The 21,443-nt window shown below is 47.9% G+C and overlaps 1 protein-coding gene across 2 annotated transcripts in view; it reads left to right on the top strand.

Annotated features, from left to right (window-relative positions):
- The window catches only part of CORO1A (coronin 1A), a 77,372-nt gene extending 56,666 nt beyond the window's left edge, over window positions 1-20,706 (top strand). The window contains exons 1-11 of one of the 2 annotated variants that reach the window (XM_080976390.1): window positions 6,661-6,811; window positions 8,000-8,202; window positions 12,721-12,843; window positions 14,486-14,615; window positions 14,740-14,924; window positions 16,190-16,309; window positions 17,868-17,972; window positions 18,290-18,435; window positions 18,986-19,043; window positions 19,528-19,743; window positions 19,903-20,706. In XM_080976390.1, coding sequence (XP_080832516.1) covers window positions 8,005-8,202; window positions 12,721-12,843; window positions 14,486-14,615; window positions 14,740-14,924; window positions 16,190-16,309; window positions 17,868-17,972; window positions 18,290-18,435; window positions 18,986-19,043; window positions 19,528-19,743; window positions 19,903-20,007 — 1,386 coding nt within the window. In that variant the 5' untranslated portion in view covers window positions 6,661-6,811; window positions 8,000-8,004 and the 3' untranslated portion in view covers window positions 20,008-20,706. Of the gene's footprint in view, window positions 1-6,660; window positions 6,812-7,999; window positions 8,203-12,720; window positions 12,844-14,485; window positions 14,616-14,739; window positions 14,925-16,189; window positions 16,310-17,867; window positions 17,973-18,289; window positions 18,436-18,985; window positions 19,044-19,527; window positions 19,744-19,902 lie in introns of those variants that run through there. The other variant, XM_080976391.1, reaches the window with a different exon arrangement.
- The last annotated feature ends 737 nt before the right edge of the window (window positions 20,707-21,443 follow it).

Raw genomic sequence — 21,443 nt, 5'->3', positions numbered from 1 at the left:
TCTGAATGGAGAGATGCAAAACTACACCGGTTGGATTTATGCAGCAGTGCAGTGGCTCTGCCTTCCTTTATTTACTACCTATGGCGTAAGGGCTCCAAAGAAACTTTACAATAAAAACAAAGCAACTTGGGTTTAAGAATGACTCTAGATACCTATGGGCAAAAAGGGGTTCCCAAGCTATAGTCAGAGCAGGACTTTGTTATTGGGGGTTATAGAATCTGAGAATTATAGTTGGAAGGGACCATGAGGGTCATCTAGTCCAACCCCTTGCAGTGCAGGAATCTTATGCCCAACGTGGAGCTCAAACCAATGACCCTGAGATTTAGAGTCTCATGCTCTACCGACTGACCACTTGACCTCGCACAGGGCACCGTATTAACAAAAGATTATCAAAGGCTGCCCCTGATTTTTGTTTTTGTTTTTTTTAAAAAAAACATGATTTTCAGCCAAAAGAGCAATCCCCAGAGTGAGTTGAAGCAATCAGTAGTAAATGTGTTCCGGCATGTAAACCTGAAAGACATGGTATAAATGGCAAAATATTTGGAAGGAAAAGGTAAAAAAGCAAACTCCTGGAGAATGCCTGGATAAGTCAGTTGGTTAAAGGGTGGTGGCACTGATAATGCCAAGGTTGCAGGTGTGATCCCCTTATGGGACAGCTGCATATTCCTGCATTGCAGAGGGGACTGGACTAGATGATACTCAGGATCCCTTCCAATTCTATGATTCTATGGTCTCCAGATCTTTGGGGGAGCTTTGGTCTCTTGTGAGGAAGAAACATAAATGTGACATTTTGAAGCTCCTGGGAAATTCTGGCCATCACAAAGCACAGAGATGGATAAAATGGCCACTTGATTGTCTTGCTTTATCTCCCTTATGACATTCTAAAGCTCTCTGTTGTGAACATGGCAGGGTTTTTTTATTGCTCCTAATTACTGCCTCCTGCGTTTTAGATCAGGAGATACTATGATGCTGGAAAATTTAGCCATCCTTTTCTTAATGTAAAGGTAAAGGGACCCCTGACCATTAGGTCCAGTCGTGGCCGACTCTGGGGTTGCGGCCCTCATCTCGCTTTATTGGCCGAGGGAGCCAGCATACAGCTTTCAGGTCATGTGGCCAGCATGACTAAGCTGCTTCTGGTGAACCAGAGCAGCGCACGGAAACGCCGTTTACCTTCCCGCCGGAGCGGTACCTATTTATCTACTTGCACTTTGACGTGCTTTCGAACTGCTAGGTTGGCAGGAGCAGGGACCGAGCAACGGGAGTTCACCCTGTTGCGGGGATTCGAACCACTGACTTTCTGATCAGCAAGTCCTAGGCTCTGTGGTTTAACCCACAGCGCCACCTGTTTAAGGACATGTTTGTTAAGAGAAAAAAGTTGACGCAAAAAGTATTGTCAGTCTAAAGTGGAGGCCTCTTAATCTGGGCTTGGGATTCTCTCAGACATAGGAGCCAACTCCTAGGGGCGATGGGGGCTTCAGCCCCCACAATGAAATATTTGAGGGGGGTGGGCTCCCGCAAAGTTGATGAGCATTCCCATTCAGATGGTGTGTGTGCACTGCATCATGTGATCAGTTATGTGGGGTGGGGCTTTCCTGGGCCCCTGCAATATTTTATTCAAGTTGGCACCCCTGCCCTCAGATGCCATATCCCCTCCTCAGCCACACCCCTCAACAGCCCAACTACACTCCTCCGACATTTTTGTCCGGCTGCAATGCATCTTTGCACTTTGATCCTGCCGCTTGGTTTCCTGGGTGGAGAAAGGGGTGTGTAGAAACAAACCTGCCACACAGAAGTACATTTTGCATTCACTGCTGTGACCACTTTTGCCTTCTCACCACTGCCATGTGGCCCTCAGTCTGGGAAAGATTCTCCATACCGGCTTGAAAGGCTAAGAGTTGCGTCCAGTGGTAGTCCTACTCAGAGCTAACCCATTGAAATGAATGGTCGTGGTTCATTAATTTCAGTAAGTCTGCTCCAAGTAAAATGTATGCAATCCTATATGTGTCTACTCAGAAGTCAGTCCCGTTGAGTTCAATGGCATTTACTAAGATTTCAGCTTTATTGTAGTAGTATACACTTTCCTAGACTAGGCGGGGTAGTGTTGAGAATGCTAGGCAGGGCGGGTTAAAGATCCTGCTAACCACAAAGTATATTGGGTGAATTTTAAAAAAGCGCTGTAGGATCAAGTCAATGGCTCATCTAATCCAGCTTCTGGTTCTCACAGTGGCCCACTAGATGCCTGTGGGAGAATTTCAAACTCGATGTGAAACAAGGGCCTCCCTTCCTGTGATTTGCAGCAACTGGTACTCATAAACTTTAAGGCAGTCAGACTCACACACCTGCTTGTTGCAGAAATCAGAGGGAAAGGCATCCATTCTTCCCTGAGCTTCTTGAAGGAACAGAATAAAAATATATATAATAAAGATGTGGCGTTATCCTGGCAGATTATTTACATACGAGAAATTATAGAAGGTTGGGTGAAAAGGCCATGCGATGTGCAGAGCTACACGGGTCTACTCAGAAATAAGCCCCATTGAGTTCAGTGGGGCTTACTCCCATGTAAAGTGCATCTAGGACTGCAGCCTAAGCACCAGTTGTTGTCAGTGAGATTTCTACATAAAATTCAAATGTATGAAAAATAATTAGCACACCATCTACCCACAACAGCATCTGTAGGGAACAACACTACTTTCTTGTGCTTTGATTTGCTAACTTAAAAGCTACAGCAGTAGAGAAATCTGTGCTCTCAGTTGATCACAAACAGAAATGCTTCTCCTTCTTAATTTATATAGATTAATGACAAAACAGACGTTTCAGGATTTGTCTGAAACAAGCAGCTGGAATGGATGAGTAGAGAGAGCTTCACTAGATTTAAAAGGGCTGCTTAGTTTCTTTCTCTGTTCCCTGATCCACCATCACCCACACAATCCTCTAGCCGTCCCCTCCCCGCAAAACAAAACCCCAAACAAAAAGAGGCCTTGGCATCTTAAACAAATGTATCCTAGCATCAGATGTCCAGTATGCAAGAGCCCTCTTTTGTCTGATGCCATCTGCTGAAGAGGACTCTACTCTTAGCTAGGATGCAAGATCACATCACAATAAATGCATTAGTTTCTGAGGTGCCACAGAGCTCCTGGCTTTCTTGCAGCAACAGACTTGACCTGGTGACTCATCGGGAATGAACGCCTAAAAAACATTTCTCTGCCTATCAGTGAGGCCGTGCTTGAATAAATAAAAGCCTGGCCTCCAGGCAATTACAATTCTGTGCCAAAAAGAAAAGAAAAAAGTGAAATGGGTTGGATTTGCATGAGTTTAGTTTTATGCAGTAATTGTCAACATTTTGCATGCTTTATCCAATGTCTTGTAGTTAGAGTGGGCATGGAGCTATGTTGAGGATTGGAATACCTCTAACCATTGGGAATATTGTCCAGGAATTCCTCTGGCTTCCAAATTCTCAAGCTGCCCCCAGAGGTTGCCCACCCAAAATCAATGCTGTTGTTAACGGCACCCTCTTCCTCCAGCAGTGTTACCAAGCGGAGTTTCCTTTGAAGGAAAGAGCCCTGAAGAGGGAAGACTTGCAGTGTCTATGATAATTTGGCTCATATACAGTGGTACCTTGGGTTAAGAACTTAATTCGTTCTGGAGGTCCGTTCTTAACCTGAAACTGTTCTTAACCTGAGGTACCACTTTAGCTGGGACGCAGGTGGCGCCGTCGCAGGTTAAACCACAGAGCCTAGGACTTGCCGATCAGAAGGTCGGCGGTTCGAATCCCTGCGATGGGGTGAGCTCCCATTGCTCTGTCCCAGCTCCTGCCAACCTAGCAGTTCGAAAGCACGTCAAAGTGCAAGTAGATAAATAGGTACTGTTCCGGCGGGAAGGTAAACGGCGTTTCCGTGCGCTGCTCTGGTTCACCAGAAGCAGCTTAGTCATGCTGTCCACATGACCTGGAGGCTGTATGCCGGCTCCCTTGGCCAATAAAGCAAGATGAGCGCCGCAACCCCAGAGTCGGTCACGACCGGACCTAATGGTCAGGGGTCCCTTTACCTTACCACTTTAGCTAATGGGGCCTCCTGTTGCTGTTGCTGCTGCACCGACCGCCGCACGGTTTCTGTTCTCATCCTGAAGCATCCTCTTCATCCTGGAGAAGAGTGACTAGTGGGGTGCCACAGGGTTCTGTCTTGGGCCCGGTCTTATTCAACATCTTTATCAACGACTTGGATGATGGACTCAAGGGAATCCTGATCAAATTTGCAGATGACACCAAATTGGGAGGGGTGGCTAACACCCCAGAGGACAGGATCACACTTCAAAACGACCTTGACAGATTAGAGAACTGGGCCAAAACAAACAAGATGAATTTTAACAGGGAGAAATGTAAAGTATTGCACTTGGGCAAAAAAAATGAGAGGCACAAATACAAGATGGGGGACACCTGGCTTGAGAGCAGTACATGTGAAAAGGATCTAGGAGTCTTGGTTGACCACAAACTTGACATGAGCCAACAGTGTGACGCGGCAGCTAAAAAAGCAATGCAATTCTGGGCTGCATCAATAGGAGTATAGCATCTAGATCAAGGGAAGTAATAGTGCCACTGTATTCTGCTCTGGTCAGACCTCACCTGGAGTACTGTGTCCAGTTCTGGGCACCACAGTTCAAGAAGGACACTGACAAACTGGAACGTGTCCAGAGGAGGGCAACCAAAATGGTCAAAGGCCTGGAAACGATGCCTTATGAGGAACGGCTAAGGGAGCTGGGCATGTTTAGCCTGGAGAAGAGGAGGTTAAGGGGTGATATGATAGCCATGTTCAAATATATGAAAGGATGTCACATAGAGGAGGGAGAAAGGTTGTTTTCTGCTGCTCCAGAGAAGCGGACACGGAGCAATGGATCCAAACTACAAGAAAGAAGATTCCACCTAAACATTAGGAAGAACTTCCTGACAGTAAGAGCTGTTCGACAGTGGAATTTGCTGCCAAGGAGTGTGGTGGAGTCTCCTTCTTTGGAGGTCTTTAAGCAGAGGCTTGACAACCATATGTCAGGAGTGCTCTGATGGTGTTCCTGCTTGGCAGGGGGTTGGACTCGATGGCCCTTGTGGTCTCTTCCAACTCTATGATTCTAATATTCTAATATTCTAATATTCTAATATTCTAATATTCAAAGTTCTTAACCCGAGGTACTATTTCTGGGTTAGCAGAGTCTGTAACCTGAAGCGTCTGTAATCCGAGGTACTACTGTATATGTGGCTGATGGGTCCATACTACAACTCCCATCAGCCCCAGCCAGCAAAGCATTTTGGGAAAGTACCGTAGCAAACATCAGGCCGTTCCACAAGGCTGCAGATTCATCCAGGAAGCAACTCGGGTAGCCACCGCCCTGTGAGAAAACCATGCACCCCTAATTTTCCCTCTGTCTGCTCATTCCAGCTGCAAAAATGGATGTTTCTCTCTCAGGCTGTGTACACACTGCTGTTTACTCCGTCTCCAGTGTGCTCCCGCCACGAGTGTTTGAAGCTGAGTACATGTGACGTTAGCTAGAACTCATGTGCATCCTGTAGTTTATTAAGAAAAACTCTGGTTTGGTGCGTTTTCTCTCAAACCAGCTGCCATCTGATTTGAAAACGTAAGCCACATTCACTTCGCACTTAAGCTGAGGTGTGTACATTTGAGGGAACTGTTGCACATGCACACAAGCTGACAGCCTTGTGAAGAGGATATGGGGTTGCACGCACGGGGGAAACCAAAGAGGTCATGTCTGTTGGGTTAAGATACCCCCTTCCCCTTTCTTGGAAGTGTGTAAGTGTGCGTGTGTGGTCTCGCTGCATTTTAAGCCCCTGATGTGTACATAGCCTCACACACATAACAGGTAACAGCTAACATTTACTCAGAAATAAGCCCCACTGTGTAAAATAGCGCTTACCGCAAGTTAAGTGTGCGTAGGATTTGCAGCTACAGTCTTCCAAGAATTTAGGTGAATTGCCCATTCAGGGGACCACCCCCAGCCATAAAAGAACATTAGTATTTTATTTTTTTGCAAAACCGTGGGCTCTCAGCGGGTGACACTTGGGGACAAGGTTGTAGTGATATAGATCTGTTTGCTGGAATTGGCCAACAAACTCACAGTACATACCTTCAGAGCCACAAGGCTTAGAAATTTGGGGATTTATTTCAAAATGAAAGCATTGCTTTTTAAGGAGCTGAATTCTGCTCCTGTACCACCTTCTACATTTTGGGCTACTGTGGAATCTAAGGCTTGGATACAGCCTTGCTTATTACTAAAGGATGGGTGTGAGCAAGGAAGCAAAGTATACAAAGGCATGTGCACAAATTTTTAGAAAGATAAAGCAGGTAACAGCTAACATGCTATCCGATTATAATTTTACCAAAAAGCCACCGGGCTGTGGCGAACTGTTCCTTCATGCAGGAGCGAAGAGACCTGTGCAGCCTGCAACCTTTCCAAATAGTTGGTTTAACAAGGCATCCCTTCCAAACCGTTTGCGTGTCTCTGTTTAGCACAAACGTATCAGCAATTCTCTGTAACGTTCAGGATGAAGAATATGTACGGAGAGGAAATGAGATGGGGGAGAAGGAAAGCGAGACCTGAAGATGGATGCTCTGTGTCTGTGTGTCTGTGTGTAGGGCGAGATATGACAAGCAGAGCCTCTGAGCTCCCTGCTTGACGCACGCTGAGCGCTGGCCCTTTAAGAGACCAGCCCTCCTCGCTCTGACAGTTCCAGGGCGATGGCTCTGTTAAAAAGCTCTGAGCAGCTTCATCTCCAATTCATTGTGTGGTGCATCTACAAAAGAGGCTGCAGGTGAGAGTTTGGGGCTGGGGGGCGAAAGGACCTTCCGGTTGGGAGGGGGAGATGGCAGTGAATTGGGGAGGGGGCTTTTGCCCGCAGAGCACGGGGGGGGGGGCTCTTGTATTGATTATTTTATGCCTGAAGCACTTTTCAACGTGCAAAACGCTGCATGTTGCATGTTCCTCCTGTAATACCTAATTCACAGGACCCTGTGAGGCAGGTCACAAAATTTACTATTCCCATTTTAAAGCATGCGAAGCCAACCATTTTTTTTTTTAAAAAAATCTCTTGTGGCTTAATCTGTGCTCAGGATTTTGCTGTATTTAGAATTTTCTTTCCAGGTCACATTGGCTAGCAACCCTTGGCGTGTGATGTGTCTGTTGTCCCCTGTGCCCAGGCATGGTGTCATAGATGGAGTGTTTGGTTTTAGGTCAGATAGTCCTGGTTTCAAATGCTCCCACCCCCGGTGAAGTGAAATCTGTGACTGTGGGCACATTTTTATCCTCAGCCAAGCCCACCTCACAGGATTGTTGTGAGGATAAAATATAAGCCCATATATATCATCCTTGGAAGAAGAATGGCATGCAGATCTGACAAATGCGTAAATGTGCCGGGTACAAACAAAATTGCCTTCCCTTTCCCACACGCGACTTGGCTTTGTTGCTTGGGTAATCTAAAGAGTTTGGCGCCTTTCAAACCAAATCGTGCTCATTGGGGGAGCAAATATGGACTTATCAGGAGCTTATTTCTTATAGGCATGGGATCGGGCTGCATATACCTCTCATGTGAAATATGCAGGCATCTCTAGAAAGGTCTGCCTGCATGGTGCTTGTGGAACTGCCTGCCACTCCTGATCTTTCCCAGAATCTGAATGCTATTTTGGTTGGAGTGTTTGTGGGGCTTCAAGTGTGGTTTTGCTGGTTGGGGGAGCTTGCCAGGGCAAGGAGCTACGATGCACCACCCTCAATTATCTTGCAGACTGTGTGACTTTGAAATGGTGGCATGATTGAGACCATTGGGGCCACAGCTAAGATCAGACTTCCTAGCTCCAAGGCTGCTATATGGTCTGAGATATAAATACTGGGTTGAGGGGTCTGGCGACACCAGTGCTTACGGGACTAGGAATTTGACCCTGGGACCATTGTGATTTGACGCCCCCCAACAATGTGCAAGTGAAACTCTTTGTTTTTGTCTTTGCAGGAACCATGAGCCGTAAAGTTGTGAGGTCCAGTAAGTTCCGCCATGTCTATGGACAACCGGTCAAGGCTGACCAGTGTTACGATGACATCCGTGTGTCCCAGATGACGTGGGATGGGAATTTTTGCTCTGTCAACCCCAAATTCCTGGCCATCGTTGTGGAAGCTAGTGGCGGAGGAGCCTTCCTGGTCTTGCCATTGTCCAAGGTATGTGAGCCACTCTCTGGAAAGATGGCCTTTCTAGAATCTCCTGCCCCCCACGGACCTCAGCCCTCATCTCCCACCACAATTCAACCCCTTTCAAGCCCAGCCACCCCCAACCGACAGCTACATGCATGAATCTTAACTCTGAGGTCTCTCTCTCTCCCCCCCCCCGTGTCTTTCCGGGGTGGCGCTCTGAAGATGGCACAGAGGAGGAGGGACGGGGAACTTGTGAAACTGCCGAAACGACAGATCTCTTTCGACAGGTTTTTTGTTTTGCCTTAAATGGCCTGAAGTTTGAACCTGCTGCGGAAATGGGGCCTTGAGAAAGAGGAAGTGGGTTTGGGGCAGGCAGAGAGGGGAAGGAAATCGGGAGAGCGCTTGGTAACTAATGAAGCTCTCTCGGCCTGCCCTGTCTCTGCCTGTGCCCCAGTTCCATGCTCCCCCTAACTCGCTCCCCTTTACTGCCACCCCATAAACCCCTCTGCACCATTCCCCAGAAATGGAAGCCAACAAGTGATGGATTCAGCCTTTCTCTAGGCCTCACGTCCTTTCCAGTTCTTCCAGTGAAACCAATTGCCATTGTTAGATGTCTGGCTTTTGCCTGATCCCCAAACCTCATGTTTTACAAGTGACTCTCTTCCCCTCCTGTTTGGTTGGGGCATTTTCTATCTTTTTGTCACATTTGAGGTCTTGGTAGGTTAATGCTTCTGACAATGCCCCTGTAATTCTCAATGTGTGTGGGTTTGTGTGGTTCAGTCTAGTCACAACACGCTCAAGGACCCTCCTCCCCCCCAAAAAAAATGCTTCTTCATTTTTTATTTGGCCACTAAGTTGAGGCTCAAAGCTGAGGCTGGGCCTCCTCGCCCCTCCACATTTTCCTCTGCGACGATCTTGTGTTTGCCCCTAGGACACAAGTGTCTCATGACTCCAGCGTGATATGGGAACGAGGAGCGGATTCACACTCCTGAGAGCGACAAAATGGGGGAGAGGGGAGGAGGGGAAGTGCGAGAGGGAAGCCATGTGAGCGTTGCTGATCCCAGTGAGGCTGATCCCCTTTCCAGCAGGGCAAATGGCCCTTGACGTTGGCCCATTGTTCCTTACTTGGTTGCTGGACTCCCACCCAGGTTGCGGTTCCAGCCCATTTATTGGGTGGACGGGACAAGCAAATCTCTTGGTGGTCACAAGCAGAAGAAACTCGGTCCCAGAAGAAGCAATAGGGAGGGAGACAGATTGCAGAGCTGGCATTTACAATGTGCAGAAGGCTGGAGTGGCGATCTAGAACAGCCATTGGGATATGTGGCATGAGTCCAAGTGTGGGTGGCTAGCTTAAGCCCAATAAGGCTGATCAGACAACAGAGGCTGGTCCATTAGAGCGAATGGGGCTCACCAAATTCTCAGTTTGCCCTCAGCCAATCACCACTTGTCTGCCTAGCTGGGGGCAGAACTGCATGCCATTGGCTCTGGCGCCACCTACTGTCAGCTCCCCTGCTGTCTGCCCTGCTAAGCCCAATGGGCACCAAGCAGCACTGCGGTCAAATCTGTGGGTCACATACCTTTGAAAGGGTAGCCCAGGGTTGCAAGATCCTTTTAAAAAAATAAATTTTATGAAGGTTTATAGAGAAAAATACAAAACTTAATACCCCCCTTTTAAAAACCAAACTAAAACTTTTATCTAAAAACATAAAGGGGGGGGGGGGGAGAGAAGAAATAGAGAAAGAAATAATGAAAAAAGAGAGTAGAAAATAGGTTAAAAGAGAAAGATTGGGGGGAGGGGGACCACCTAAAGGCAGCCAGGCCTGTTGTTGTGCATTTCATAGCAGGCTGATGCCAGGAAGCGGAGGTTTTCACAGCATGGAGATAAACGTGATCACTTGCTGCTGTGATTCAGCTTGCTAAGAAGCGGTGCCTAAATTGAATAGATAAAAATAGCTGACAGTGGCAGTGATATCTGCAGATCAACCTTTCACTCAAGGCACAGGAGCAGAGGCTGGTTGAAACGTTGACAACTCTGCAGTTCTTTCAGGCTGGAAGTGGAGCTGTGTGGTTTTGGGGGGAGGAGAATTGGTGGCAAATGCCTCTCTGTTTTTGCGCAAAGGAGCTGAAGAAGGAAGGGAAGTATTGAAGCGGGGTGGGTGGCAAAGAAGTAGAAAGGAGAACTTGGCAAGGAGGGTTGCAAAAATCCAGCCACCCAGTTAGCCACTGGCACTTCGGACAGGGCCTGACAGCCGGCACTTGGCCTGCTGCCATCGCCTCTTCTCTTAGCTGGCTCCTGGGGCAAAAAGCTTATTTCTTCAGAAGATTTATAAAGTGCTTGATCAAAGAGCTCTCCAAGCAGTGTTCAGATGAAATTGTACATGAAACGCAGCTAAAACCCACAAACCATTTAAAAGCAAACATGCAGCAAACTATCACCATTAAAAAACAAACCCCAAAGATAAAAGCCTTAAAACTTTAAATGAAGATAGGTTTTAAGAGAAGCAGTCTTGTCGGCTCCTAAGCTTTTTGAAAAGGGATTGCACTCCTGCAAATAATATTTCAGGGTGGGGCCAGTGTCAGGGGTCGCCACTGCTGTGGACCCCCAGACCCCCCTGGCTCCAAGAGTGAGGAGATCCAACTGCATCTTCCACTTGCCTTGCCTGTTTGTTCCACAGCTGGGACTGATGGGAATTATGGTCCAAAATGTCTGGAAGGCGCCAGCTTGTGGAAGCCTGTTCTGAGGAACAGGTGTGCCTTTTGGCCTGCAAGGAGAGGGCAAGTGATTGGGCAGCGGCCAAATCTCACCCCTCAGAATTCTGGAGCGAGCACTGCATCATGGCAGAAAAGTCATGTGCTTAATCTTCATAATGTAATACGCTTCATCTCTACAAGCGGGGGATGGGGAACCTAGGTCCTGCCCCAGGTGTTATTGAACTCCAACTCCCATCAGTCCCAGTCAGCATGGCAAGTTGCCAGGGATGATGGGAATTGTAGTCCAGAGTTGTCAAGAGGGCCACCGGGTTCCACATCTCGGCTCTAAAGTCTGAGAAACCCTGATCTGGATTGGAGAGCCACCACTGGAATGAGTTACATCAGAGTTGGGGCCTTACCTGGAATGCCTCCCCAACTCTGCTTGAAACTTGAACCTGTGCCATCTGCCAACACTGGAAAGCAGTTGAGAACAATTTCTGCCTGCTGTTAAGTCAGGGAAGGCAGCCAAGAACTGCCAGGAAGAAGGGGGAACTATGCTGGCAAGTCAGCACTGGGGGAATTTTGGAGTCTAGGACTCCTACTTCTTCCTTGCCGTTATAGATGCTTGTGTTGGGGCGAGCTGATTCTGGATTTCCAAACCTTTGCATGTTTTGTGGAATCTCCTACATGTCTATAACAGGGATGGAGTTGGGGGGGGTGGGGAAGGCTGGTACCTGCCAGGTAGTTTGTGTAAGGTGGTTTATTGCAGGCCCATAACCAGAGGGGGAGACAGTGCTTTAGTTTCATTGAGAGGCACTGGAAATAAACACCGTTCATTTGTGGGATTTTAACTGTCTTGTGAATTAATTGGTTCTCCAACTTTTTTTCTCTGGGCGACACTTTCAGTGTCACAACGAAATTTTTATTAGTGAGAAATACAACTCCTAGCTGTTCTTGGCACCTGTCTTTCTCAAGAAACAATGGAGTGTGCCTCTCAGGGTGAAGTCAAACGGCTGTATTAGCAGCACCAAAGTTGATACTGCTTCTGGTTGTATATTCCCAAAAAAATCATTTTGATGCTATACTCAGTGCCGGATTTACGTATAAGCTAAACAAGCTATAGCTTAGGACCCCACTCTCTTGGGGCCCCCCCAAAAAATTAAAGGGGGGGAAAACTGGATGTACACTTCCAAAATATAAGATAAAAAAACCAAATAAAACAATACCTACATACAGCAAATGGCATTAGATACCTATTAGGTCCATAAATTACCATATAGCATATATTCAACACAAAACAGCGACAATTGACAATTGACAAAGGACAGCTGGACAGATAAAGGGCCCCATTACCTTCAGTAGCTTAGGGCCTCATCAAACCTAAATCTGGCCCTGGCTATACTATACTATATTACTGAATATACTATATTACCGAATTGTTTAAAAGTTTCTTTGATTCTCCTTGAATCTTCCTGCCACATTTGCCATCCTCTCTTGCCACACCCTTTGAGAACTACTGACCTGGGACAACCCCCCCAAAATCTGGATGTCTGCAAAAGTTCAGGGTTGTTTTTATTATTTATGTAATCAGAAGAACAGGGCCCTTCCGTTGTAAATGAGTCTTTTATGTCTCAATCTCTTTGTCGGCCACTTTCTCTACTGGGGCCAGCTGCCAAACTCTATTAAGTCAATTAGATATGGGTGCCCCTTTCAAGTTTCCCCCCAAAGCCAGGCTTATCACAAGTCTGGCTGCTAGCAAATAAGTAAGAGATTTAAATGAAGTATTGGCTTTTTGACCCTGAAGTATATCCAGTCAAACTCACTTGGCCCTCTCTCCCCTCCTCCTTTTTGCAGACTGGCCGCCTGGATAAGGCGGCCCCGGTGGTCTCGGGTCACACAGCCCCCGTGCTGGATGTGGAGTGGTGCCCCCACAACGACCACATCATTGCCAGCGGATCTGAGGACTGCAGCGTTATGGTGAGTGGGAGCAGCTGGATGGGGGAAAGGGATGGGGGTGGGGGAAGGTAGGAGCAGGGCTCATTTGCCAAGAGCAGGGTGGACGGAGACAAGTGGGTGGGGCTTAGAGGGAGATGTTGGGGGAGGAGCTTAGGGTGCTTCCAGACAGGGGCGCTGGTGGGCAGTGCTTGACGGAACCTGGGCAGGTTGAGGGGTTTTTTTTTTACCCTCCCCTTTGTCACTCCAGGGAGGCGGGTGGCGCTGTGGTCTAAACCACTGAGCCTAGGGCAGGGGTCTGCAACCTTTAAGACAAAAAGAGCCACTTGGACCCGTTTCCGAAGAAAAAAAAACTGGGAGCCGCAAAACTCGTTATTATAAAAATAATTTTTTGTCACTTTTTTATTATTTCTTTGTTTGACCCCTCAGAATTACTCCTCCTCATAGAAATAAACGTTAAATTAACAAGTTACCTTTTTTTGTGTGTGTGTGTTCTTCACTCCCCTTCAAAACAGTGACCAGCGTACCTGCCCCTTACAATGTAGCGGGCGGGCAGGAAGGTGACGTCGGGACGGTGCGTGACTAACGCACGCACCGCCCCCATGCGACGTCACAGCCAGTACAGCGCCCGCCACAGTGGGGAGTGTCAGGGCGCACAATGCGCCTCCTCCCCTCGCTAGTATCCGCCCCGGAGCCGCAGCAAAGGTGTAAAAGAGCCACATGCGGCTCCGGAGCTGCGGGTTGCAGACCCCTGGCCTAGGGCTTGCTGATCAAAAGGTCGGCGGTTCGAATCCCGCAACAGGGTGAGCTCCCGTTGCTCGGTCCCTGCTCCTGCCAACCTAGCAGTTCAAAAGCATGCCACTGCAAGTAGATATATAGGTACCACTCCGGCGGGAAGGTAAACGGCGTTTCCGTGTGTTCTGGTTTCCGTCACGGTGTTCCATTGCACCAGAAGCGATTTAGTCATGCTGGCCACATGACCCGGAAAGCTGTCTGTGGACAAACGTCGGCTCCCTCGGCGAGATGAGCGTCACAGCTCCATAGTTGCCTTTGACTGGACTTAACCGTCCTGGGGTCCTTTACCTTATAGCCAAGTATCCATGAAAGGGTTCCAAAAGTCAAGGGGGCGGATCTTCAAGGGGGAGATGAAGGGTTGTCTTCAACTAACTTTTACTCATAGTAGACCCATTGAAATGAATGGATCCGTAAATGGCCATCACCAAGTTAGATCCATTGATTTCAGCGGCTGTTCCCCGAGTGAAAGTTGAAAACAACCCAAAGGTCACCTAGAAAAGAATTCATCTGGTAGGTGAGAAGGGCTGTCCCCCTTATTAGGATTTATTCCTACCCCCTGCAAGCCCAAATAAATAGCGATCTGAGTCGCGCCCTGCAGAACCTTGCAGGGAATGGCATGGTGCAATAATTCAAGGAGTGTGCCTTAAAAGCTTCTCTGACACCCCAGGGGCGTTTCTCACCCAGAACACACACACTGGCAAACATATAGTCCTCAACAGGCCATTTCCTGGTTTGCTTATGGGTCTGGCTGCCCCTGCAGATGGGCAAAAGTGGAGGGGATACAGGTATGGGCTAGGCATGGCTGGGAGCAACGAAGGGGGTTGCCTCTTGCTCCTGATGCCCTCCATTCTCTTTGGTGCCTTGCTTCCAGGTCTGGGCAGTGCCTGAAGCCGGCCTCGTTCGGTCCTTGAGCGATCCTCTGGTGACCCTCGAAGGCCACTCCAAGCGGGTGGGGATTGTCACGTGGCACCCGACGGCGCAGAACCTCCTGCTGAGCGCAGGTAACGAGTGGCAGGTGCGCGGCGGGCTCACGGAGGCGGCGCACTCGCAATCTGGCTGGCGCACAACCCTCTCTCCCTTCCATTGCCAGTCCTTTGTTATCGATGGCCTTTCTCTCTTTTGCAGGCTGTGACAATGCAGTGACAGTCTGGGACGTGGGGGTCGGGCAGGCAGCCCTCTCCATGGACGAGATGCACCCAGACGCCATCTACAGCGCGGCCTGGAACCAGGACGGGTCACTGCTGTGCACGGCCTGCCGGGACAAACGCGTCCGGGTGTTTGACCCGCGAGCGGGAGGCGCCGTTGCCAATGTAAGTATGAACTGCAAGCTGGGGAAGTCTGTGTCCTGTGGCAGCAGGAGGGGCAAATCTAGATCAGTATACAAGACCAAGTGAATAATTCCCTAAGCCAAGCTAAAGGGTCCCTCCATCCCAGAATTTGATCTGTCAACAGCAGAATCCTACAAGGCAGGGCCAGATGAAGTTAGCTGCCCCCAGTTGCTTGATCTGGGAACCAGAGGTCCCACAGCTTATATCAGGCTTCCTCACACTCGGCCCTCCAGATGTTTTTGGCCTCCCATGATCCCTAGCTAGAAGGACCAGTGGTCAGGGATGATGGGAATTGTAGTCTCAAAACATCTGGAGGGCCAAGTTTGAGGAAGCCTGGCTTATATGCAGGCTTCATTCTTAACTCCCACACAGAATACATTTTTTGTTGTTAACAGCTTTTTATTGAATTTTCCAAAAAGAAGTGATAACAAATACAGTCGATACAAGCTAAATAATAATACCGTATTGCCCCAAATATAAGCCGCTCCCTTAAAATTCCGCAGGTACTCATACCCGTTCCGTTTTACCGTATGTCTGTTTCAGCAGCGATATCGTAAAAGGTTGTGAATTTAAGCTGCACTTTAACTTTTCATGGTTAGAATTTGGGGGGAAAGTGAGGCTTATATTCAGGCCAATACGGTAAATCAATACTAGTCTAACCCCCTGCAATATCATATATAATACTTACAGTGATCTTGATTTTCCAATGCCACTCCAACAGCACCACCCATGCATAAGAGGGAGCTTGCAGTAGTGGGGGGGGGGGGGTGGATGTTTGCAGAAGTACAAAAAAAACCACCTTTACGGAAATACATCCGAAACACTCCCCTGTCCCAGGTAGTGTAATTAGGACTGAGCATGCTCAGTGGGCATGGAATGCTCCACTTTGTCAAAGCTTATTGGCCACCTATAGAAAAATCACCCACGACTCTGCCTCGTGCTTTAAGAGAGGGGGGGGGGGGAAACAATCTTGGATTGCAGCTGTTGCAACATCTTCCATGACCATAAATTGATTAAACTGGGTGAGATGCTTCATCGGGTATCTGGTGCCAACCCATTTAACTGGAGAGTCCTGAATCTGTAAAGCTGTGAGCAAGGGACACCCATCAGGCATGGTGGGGAGGAAATGCAGCCCATCTCCCTAGCGAGTGGCACTTTATAGGTGTGGGCGGAGCCTACCTGGAATAGCTGTGGCTAAAGTCTTGGCTGTATCTGATGCTTCCTCCTGCCTCCTCTTCCCACCACAGGAGCTGCCCCGCCCCCACGAGGGCTCGCGTCCTGTCCGGGCGATTACTGTGAACGATGGAAAGCTCTTCACAACGGGCTTCAGCCGCATGAGTGAGCGTCAAGTGGCGCTGTGGGACCTGGTGAGAAGAAAGGAGGGTTGTCCTCTCCGATTGTCAGGATATGTACCTTTCGTTGCCGTAATGGAGAAGGGGAAACCCACCCCTACTTCAAGGGAGGCTTGCTAATAAAAGGATATATATTGTTGGGGCACCTGTGCCCTCCTCCTCTACATAATTAAACAAAGAAAACCTTTTGAAAGACAAGTAGTACACATTTCAGATTCCAAAAGAGTAGTAGGCATGTTGGTTTGTTGCAGTGAAAACGACGAGGTGTCTTGTGGCACCTTAAGGCCACTAACAGCCTTTAAGCTTTCGTTGACGTCAGTCCCCACAGATGCAGTGACAAATTAGCACTCAGAAACACACATACACACACACACACACGATTGGGGGAATTGCATGTGTTATCACAGGTACTCTAGTTATTGCTCATTAACTTTCTTTTGAACAAGATTTTTGAATAACGTAGCATTTATTTTCCACTTTTGTTTGCTCATGAAGCATGTAGTTCCCCTTAATTTTGTCAGCGGTTCTGACAAAAACCTCTGTAAAACAGACCAGCTGTTATGCCCACATTACAGACTGAGTGTTGGTACTGAGGCTGCTCACCTAAAACTGCCTTCCTCTGCTGGAGATGTGGTCTCCTAATTCAGAGTTCAGTCTCTTCAGTGCTATTTTTCTGGAAAAAGAGGTGCCGGAACTCACCATGAATGCTTATCCTCTTTTCTTTATTTTTTCCAATTTTTTTTATTGATTTTCCAAATTTATAACAAACATAAACGAAAACAAAAGAAAAAAAATTACAATATAAAAAACATACAAACGTTAATCCTAACTATTATAATCCCATTTTTGTTACCATTGTTAGATGACTTCCTCAAATCCCTCTAGCTGAGTTTCCACATGACTCATTGTAGCAGTTGTCCAATACTAATTTCCAATGAAATTAACTTAGTCAATTAACATCTTTCTTTCTTATCATATTCATTTCTATCCATAGTATTATGCAATTTAAAACATTTAACTCCTAAGCCAATTTGGTATTCACAAATAGTGCTACTTACATTATCTTAGAATATTTTACTCAATAATCCTTAAATTTCTTCCATTCTTCTTGGTACTCCTCCTCTTTCTGTTCGCGGATTCTTCCAGTCAGGTCGGCCAGCTCCAAAAAGTCCATCACGATTGCTTATTCTCTTATAATGGCAATGGAACCCACCTGAGAGGTGCTGGAACTGAGTTCTGGCTGGGAAAAAGCCCTGAGTCTCTTGGCTACTGTGCTATGAGCCTGCAACCATCTCCAATCTAGTCCTCCTCAGTGTAGGCCTACCGAAGTCAATACACGTGGCTAACTTATGTCCCTTAATCTCAGTGAGTAGAGCCTTGCTGGATAAAACCCCGTGTTTTGTGGTTCGAGAACCCCTTCTTCCTGCGATGGGGATACCTACCACATGAGAATATATGCTTCTCCTGCATAAGCAGAATTGCCTTCAACTTGGGATTTCTAGTCTCTCTTCCTCTTTGGACTCTCAGTCCCACCCACTTAAATTTAACTTGCTATCTCACTTTTACTCTGCAGAGGAAACCTGAGGAGCCATTAACCCTCCAGGAGCTAGACACAAGCAGCGGAGTCCTTCTGCCTTACTATGATCCAGACACCAACGTGGTTTACCTGACTGGCAAGGTGAGTCCTGGATGGACGGGGCTGTCAGTGTTTGGAAGCAGAACTCCGGAGGAGCTGTTCACGATTTCTGTGATGCTAATCGAGGGGGTTGTGGTGATCTGAGGGAAGAGAGCAGGGGAGAGCTTGAAACTGACATTTCAAGAGAGGACGAGGGGAACAGAAACTTCTTCTGAAGAGAGGGCAGAATTTCGCATCCTTCACTGGAATTGTTAGAAGTGTGTCTCAGCTCACAGTGAGGAAAAGGGGTTTTTACAGTTGGGAAAGCTCTGGAATGATGAGGATGAATCAAACCCTTGTATTTACCTGTGTTGTTGCAGGGAGACAGCAGCATCCGTTACTTTGAGCTCACGGGGGAGGCGCCCTTTGTGCACTACTTATCCATGTTCACCTCCAAGGAGTCGCAGCGAGGAGGAGGCTGGATGCCCAAGCGAGGCTTGGATGTCAGCAAGTGCGAGATTGCCAGGTATTTTGTGAATGCGTTTGTGTTTCTTCCCCTTCCCACCCCGCACCCAAAGGAGGGCATTCCCGGTCCCTTTCCTCCTGCCTCAATTTATTCCCCCAGCACCCCTGCCAGGTAAACTTAGCTGCCCCGTTGGATTCTATTTGTTGATGGACTGCAACTCCCATCACCCCTGACCATCGGCCATGCTGGCTTGGGGCTGATGGGAGCTGGAGTCCAGCAACATCCACAGGGACACAGGTTATCCATTCCTGGGCTAAGAAATAGTAACTGGCCCAGTGAGCTTCATAGTTGGGTGGGGATTTGAACCCCCATTTTGCTAGTCCTGGTCTGAAACACCAATCCGCCCTCCGTCCAGATGTTTAGGACTACAACTCCCATCAGCCCAGCCAGTACCATGTTGGGTCAATGATTCTCTAACCACTGCACCGCCCTGCCTCCCTGATCAAGGCAAAAACAAAACATCTAGGATTCTTTGGCTTTCGTTTAGGGGCATTTGTCTCCCTCCCCTCCAAGGCTTATCCTTACTAGAAGTGTTTATTGCCTCTCCCAGGTTTTACAAGCTCCACGAGAGGAAATGTGAACCCATTGCAATGACTGTGCCTCGGAAGGTAAGCTGAGATTCCCGGGTTCTGTAAATCGTGGAGGATGGGGAGATCCACAGTGTGTCTTTGCAGAAACTCAACTTCTGTCTCTGGCCCCTCCCCCCTCTAGCATGCGGCTCTTCAAAGGCTTCCCAGAAGGGAATGTGGCCCCTAAATAATTCTCTAGCCTTGTTCTATGTAATTGAGGCATCCATTTTACCCTCTTGACATTTGAGTTTGGATTTGTTGTTCTCAACTTTTCATAAACCACTTGGGGGTTTTTCCTTTTCTTTCAAGCGGTATGTAAATGCCATGGAATAAATAAAAATAAATGAAGTTTGGAGGGACTTTTTCAGGAAATCCTTGACAGAAGGGTGGACAGAAGCCCGGGAGGAGTTCTCCTGAGGGAAAGGAACTGCTGCTCTCTTTCCCCAATAACAGAGTGGGAGGTCTCTTTTAGATCTATCTGCCCCTTCTGTTCAGCCTGTGTCTTTGTGTGCCTTCTCTGCAGTCAGACTTGTTCCAAGAGGACCTGTATCCTGACACAGCTGGCCCAGATGCTGCCCTGACCTCCCAAGAGTGGCTGTCGGGGAAGAACGCCAGCCCCATTCTCATCTCCCTCAAGGACGGCTACACGCCCCAGAAGACCAGAGAGTTCAAGGTCAACCAGACCCTCCTTCAAGGGCCCAAAAGAAGCCAACATTCCCACGAAGGGACAGCGCCAGGGGTAAGAAGGGGAGAGAGCCCAAGATCTAGATTATGGGCCACCACCAGAACTGGGCCAGTGGGTCTGGGCCGAGGGTCATCAGAATAAGGGACAGAGTCAGAGCTGGAAGAACCGGTTGCTGTGGGTCAGAACTGAAGCTTGCCTTGTGTTTTCCCACAGAGTCCAGCTCTGGAGCAGCTCTCGGAGGACCTGAAGCGGCTTCAAGCCACTGTCTCAGAACAGGAACGGCGCATCTCAGAGCTGGAGCAGATTGTGAAGAAATAGCACCCGCCCTTCCACTGCCACCCAACCAATAGCTGTTCTCCATCGGTCATACTGGACTTTGTTTCATTGGTCTTTTTTAAACCCTTCAGTTTTTAAATGGGTGGATCCTCAGGGCATTATTAAGCACCACCCACCCCCAAACTCAGGGCAGAAAGTCAGCCTGCCAGTTTCAAATGGGCTTTGCTTTTGGCTAGCCAGGTTCCACCTGCTGCCTTGATTCTGCCTGGGCAGCACTAAGCTCACCCTCTTGCCAAGTTCTTGCACGCCAGTCACCTCTCTGCCCCACGGCCTGCCGGCGTCCTTCTCCGCATTGCCTCCCAGCTCCCAGATTAGCTGCATGGCACCGCCTCCATCTTGCTGCCTCCTCTGAGAAAACTTTACCCACCTTCAGGATTTTTGTAGAAGTGCTGTAGGACCATCTTCCTGCAGTGGTTTTGTCTCACGTTTTAACCAGGGCTGCAATGTTTCACTGACAATCAGTTGAACATTTTGGTTAACTAGGCCGGGGTACATTTCTATTGGCCAGCAACTTGCAGAGGGTGGGGTGAATAAGTACTTCTTTTTAAAAAGCAGGTAGCAAGGGCTCTCTTAGAAGACAAATTCCCTCCTATGTGTGAGAAGGGAAATATCTTTTTAAGATGTATGCTGCAACAACCGCAAGTGTGCATTACCTAATAAAGTACGCTTGTTTCTTTAGAAGTATTGTCATATGCAAGTTTATATGAATATTAGTCAAAACTCACGACGATCAATCAAGTTTTCTTATATTGTGTGGCAGTACTAGTGGAGTTTGCCTAGTACTTATTTTTAACCTCTTCTTAAACATCACGGAGTCCTCCTCCAGAAAGGTGGGCTAGAAATTAATAATACCAAGTGGCCTGACCTCCCCATCCCCTCAGTCCAGAATGCAATCAGATAATACAAGCTCTTCTTTTAAGCACCCAGAGGACAGCAAACACAATCAAAACCCTACTATTCCCATTTTTTGTCATAGGAGTACGTACAGTAGCCAGTCACAACCAAGCCGTATTTCTACAGTTGTTTTGTTTAACCACTAGAGGGCAGCATAAGAGGGGTTCCCAAACTGCAGTCCCTAACACAACACATTACAATTGCTACAACAGGTGGAAATTTCGTTAAGTGGTCCACCAAGAGCCTCAGCAATTTTCAAGTGGTCGGGAAAGTTCGGGAATCACTGTTTTACACCCAGCTGCCCTCCTCTCTCTGTCTCCCTAGCTCAGTAAGTAGAGCATGAGACTCTTAATCTCAGGGTTGTGAGTTTGAGCCCCATGTTGAGCAAAAGATTCCTGCATTGCAGGGGGTTGGGCTAGATGACCCTTGAGGTCCCTTCTATCTCCTGGGACTTTAAAATGTTACTCTATATTCGCAAGAACAATCCCACCTCATTTACCGCTTCTTTAAGGGCCAAGACTTCT

Source organism: Podarcis pityusensis (assembly GCF_964106645.2).
Source record: "Podarcis pityusensis genome assembly, chromosome: 13".
Lineage (NCBI taxonomy): Eukaryota > Metazoa > Chordata > Lepidosauria > Squamata > Lacertidae > Podarcis > Podarcis pityusensis.
This window is presented reverse-complemented; position numbering and strand designations above follow the sequence as displayed.